The 3640-nt window shown below is 42.9% G+C and overlaps 1 protein-coding gene across 1 annotated transcript in view; it reads left to right on the top strand.

Moving 5' to 3' along the window:
* The window catches only part of LOC107676443 (cytoplasmic protein NCK2-like), an 83248-nt gene that overhangs the window by 76567 nt on the left and 3041 nt on the right, over nt 1–3640 (top strand). The window contains exon 3 of the mRNA XM_016470991.1: nt 2422–3212. Coding sequence (XP_016326477.1) covers nt 2422–3212 — 791 coding nt within the window. The remainder of the gene's footprint in view (nt 1–2421; nt 3213–3640) is intronic.

The raw sequence follows: 3640 nt of genomic DNA, 5'->3' as shown, positions 1-3640 counted from the left end.
AACAAAGCAGCGGTGTGCTGAAACACTGCTTTAATATGACCTATACAGAGACGAGATGAAAAGATAATACCACGTAAACTTTTCTGAAGACAGTCAGTTCCCCTCAGAAACATTCATATAAACCCCCAAATCAATATTGAGGATTTTCTTCCAATAGTTCGTGCATCATGAACAGTGAGTGATCTGCCTGCTACAGTATTTTTCTCTGTGAGTCCGTCTTCAGCGTCTCTGGCCTCTGTTAACGGGTGTTTACAGACTTCACATTTTCACATAAACGACATTTGGAAAATGATATGCATTGCAACGCAGTTGTGCAAGTCCAGAACAGAGATCGGCTGCAATAAAACAATAAATGGCCGGTTGCCAATCGCATAAGTTCCAGAGGAAGCTCCTTCGGCCGTCATACACACACGTGACTGACCGCTCGCTCGCACCAACAGGAGGGGGAGGGGCCGTGTTACTCTCTACAGTGCACTCAACCTGAGAGATTCCTACACTTTCAGTCTTTGAGGAGACATGAAAAACAGTGCATACCGCAGGAACGGTATAAAGGAAAATTTTAGCGGTTTTGAAACTGTGAAGTTTTCAAATGGCGGTATACCTTGAAACCGGTAATCGGCCCATGCCTAGTCATCAGTATGAAGTAGCTCCAGCATACTGCCCCTGTTGCCTGGGAGGCCCATTGTGCTTGAGTTGCTCATAGAGAGCTGGGGTTTGGAGTCTGCGTGGAATTACCAGGCCTCAGCTCGATTTCCACACCTCACTACACTTTCTGTGTACTCTGTTAGCAGTGACGGCACACAGAGCGTGAATATGCACACATAAAGCTTCTGATTGTGTGCTGTACGTGGCCACATGGGATCAGTACAGGAGGCAGGAACATTGGCAGTGGCAGATCTCCTCTGTTACCTGGGAACAAGTGAGAGGGCTTATTTTTGGCTACCTGTCAAGACACTGAGATGCAAACCTACTTAGGATATGGCAGGGTACCTGTCTGTTTCACTGGCATTTAGAGAATGAAGGTGTTTACACGTACAACAAAATGCTGGTAACTGTCAAAAATCAGCTCATTATAAAAACTCAACAAGATTTTGAAACCATAAGGTTTTTCTCTGGTTTTGTCATCAATACATGCAGAAGACATGCACACATTGAATAAGCCACCAGAATGCTGGTAAAGGCTTACATGCAGAGCAAAATTGGAGTGTTTGGACAATGACATGTGTACTGATCTGGTTTACCTAAAACAGTTTTTGACTCGTTCCCTGGTTTTTGTTTTTTAAACTTATAAAGAATCATTTTTCTACTAGTGGTGTAAGTATATGTCTGTGTGTTTATGAGACAGAAGTTTCTGTGCTCAAACCGTTGTCTGTTTCTTAGGTTACTTGTTCTTTTGTTAGATAACCAGATCAGAGTAATCCCATCTCTCTTTAAAGCTGAATTTGAAAGTCTTCCATCCTTAATCTCTCTTTTCTTCCACGGTTTCCAATGCACCCTTAGGACTCAAGTGTTTACTTTCTTGGCCTCTAACACAGTCTGCTCTGTCAGATCACTAGCCTTGAGTAGATCAGCTTCTATTTGCCCAGAAGTGGTGGCAATTTTCTATAGTAGGAGAAAATGTAATGCTTTAAAACATCAGGGAACATAAGGGAATTTAAAGCAGAAGTGTGTGATTTCTGTGCCACTTGCATCACCAAATTTGTCCTCTTTGGCATTTGGCATTAAACCAATAAATGTAAAAAATAAATAACTAAAGCCTTCACGAAGGGTCATTCTGGTCACACTGTATGTTTGTTGCTGCATGTGCAATCAGCGAGTACATTCCAATGGAAAGGCATGTCATCTGTTTCTTGTCTGTGTATTATGTTGTGGTACCCAGTCTTTTTCTCTCCTCACATTCCTTTCAGACTACAAACTCACAACTCTGTGAAAACTAATGTGTTGTGCCATGGCACTATGGATTTAATATTGAAAATGTATTCATAATATATTTTCTGATTTGGTGTGAGTATTTTGTGATTGTTATGCCTTTGCATTGGCAGAAGAATGCAGATGTTCAAGGAAAGTTAAATGAACAATTTCATAAATGTCAGTGTCACAATGTCAGCTATTAGCATTGGTAAAAGCTCTTGTTAAATGACAATGTTCCTGTGGCTCAGTCGTAGAGCATTGCGTTAGCAGCGCAAAAGGTTGTGGGTTCGATTCCCAGGGAACACACATACTGGTAAAAAATGTATAACCTGAATGCACTGTAAGTCGCTTTGGATAAAAGCGTCTGCTAAATGCATACATTATTAAATTAAATTATTATTAATTGATTTAATGATTCATTGGTGTAATGATCTGTCACGACTCTGTTTTGACAGCTTTCTTCCAGATTTCTACTTCCTTACTTGTTTTGCGTCTCTCTATTCCTCTTAGGCCTGGGAAAAATGAAAAGGAAGACTAGTGCTCGTGATCCATCTCCCACACCCAGCACAGAGGCAGAGTACCCATCCAATGGTAGCGCAGGAGGGGGTGGAGTGGGCGGGGCTGAGCGGATCTATGACCTGAACATTCCTGCACTGGTGAAGTTTTCTTACGCAGCTGAGCGTGAAGATGAACTCAACCTCATTAAAGGGGAAAGGGTGGCAGTCATGGAGAAGTGCAGCGACGGCTGGTGGAGGGGTAGCCATGCCGGCCGTGTCGGTTGGTTCCCATCCAATTACGTCCAAGAGGAGGTGGGATACGCAGACCACGATGGGGTCTTTGGGGACTCGTTGGGGGGCTTCCGGTCCTTGAAGGTAGGGCAAGGGGCGGCGATGGCCAATGGCCGGCCGGGAAGCTCCGGGAGCTCCGTTCTGCATGTGGTCCAGACCCTGTACCCCTTCAGCTCAGTCACAGAAGAGGAACTGAACTTTGAGAAGGGTGAGACGATGGAAGTTTTGGAAAAGCCAGAGAATGACCCAGAGTGGTGGAGGTGTAAAAACAGTCGAGGCATGGTCGGTCTTGTGCCCAAGAACTATGTTGTAGTGCTCAGTGATGGGCCAATTGCGAAGGGCTTAGGGTCAAGTCATGGCTCTCCTCACATCAGTCACACAGTTCCGTCACGTACAGGCAAATTTGCTGGAAAGGACTGGTACTACGGTAACGTGACACGGCACCAAGCTGAGTGTGCACTTAATGAGAGAGGAGTGGAAGGGGACTTTCTGATACGGGACAGTGAGTCATCGGTAAGTTGAACCGACTTCCCTCACATCTGCATGCCAAGCTACTTTATTGAGTTATGTAATGTACTGTAGGGCTGTCAAAGTGGCTGAAAAACTACATTCAATTTTTTTACTTAAATATTATCAATATTCGAATTATATTCAAATTTAAAAGGCATAATTTCATTTAGGGGGGAAAAAAGCTTTTGGCTTCTCTCCCGAGGCCACAAGAGGGCGCATCGAGCAACATATTATGCACGTTTCTTCAAAGCATAATAAAATAATTACTACTACTACAACTATCTTTGAAAAAAGTGCATAATGTTTACAATAATGTTTATAAACCTTATATAATTAATAAAGTTGCTTAAACAATTGGAAACAAAACAGCATCATGCATGTATGTATAGTTTAATACAAAGGACCGAAAACCAATCACAAAGAGTATATTT

Source organism: Sinocyclocheilus anshuiensis, unplaced genomic scaffold (genome assembly GCF_001515605.1).
Source record: "Sinocyclocheilus anshuiensis isolate Anshui unplaced genomic scaffold, SAMN03320099.WGS_v1.1 scaffold1126, whole genome shotgun sequence".
NCBI classification, from domain to species: Eukaryota; Metazoa; Chordata; class Actinopteri; order Cypriniformes; family Cyprinidae; genus Sinocyclocheilus; species Sinocyclocheilus anshuiensis.
The sequence above is the reverse complement of the archived record's forward strand: the minus strand, read 5'-3'. Positions and strand labels throughout refer to the sequence as shown.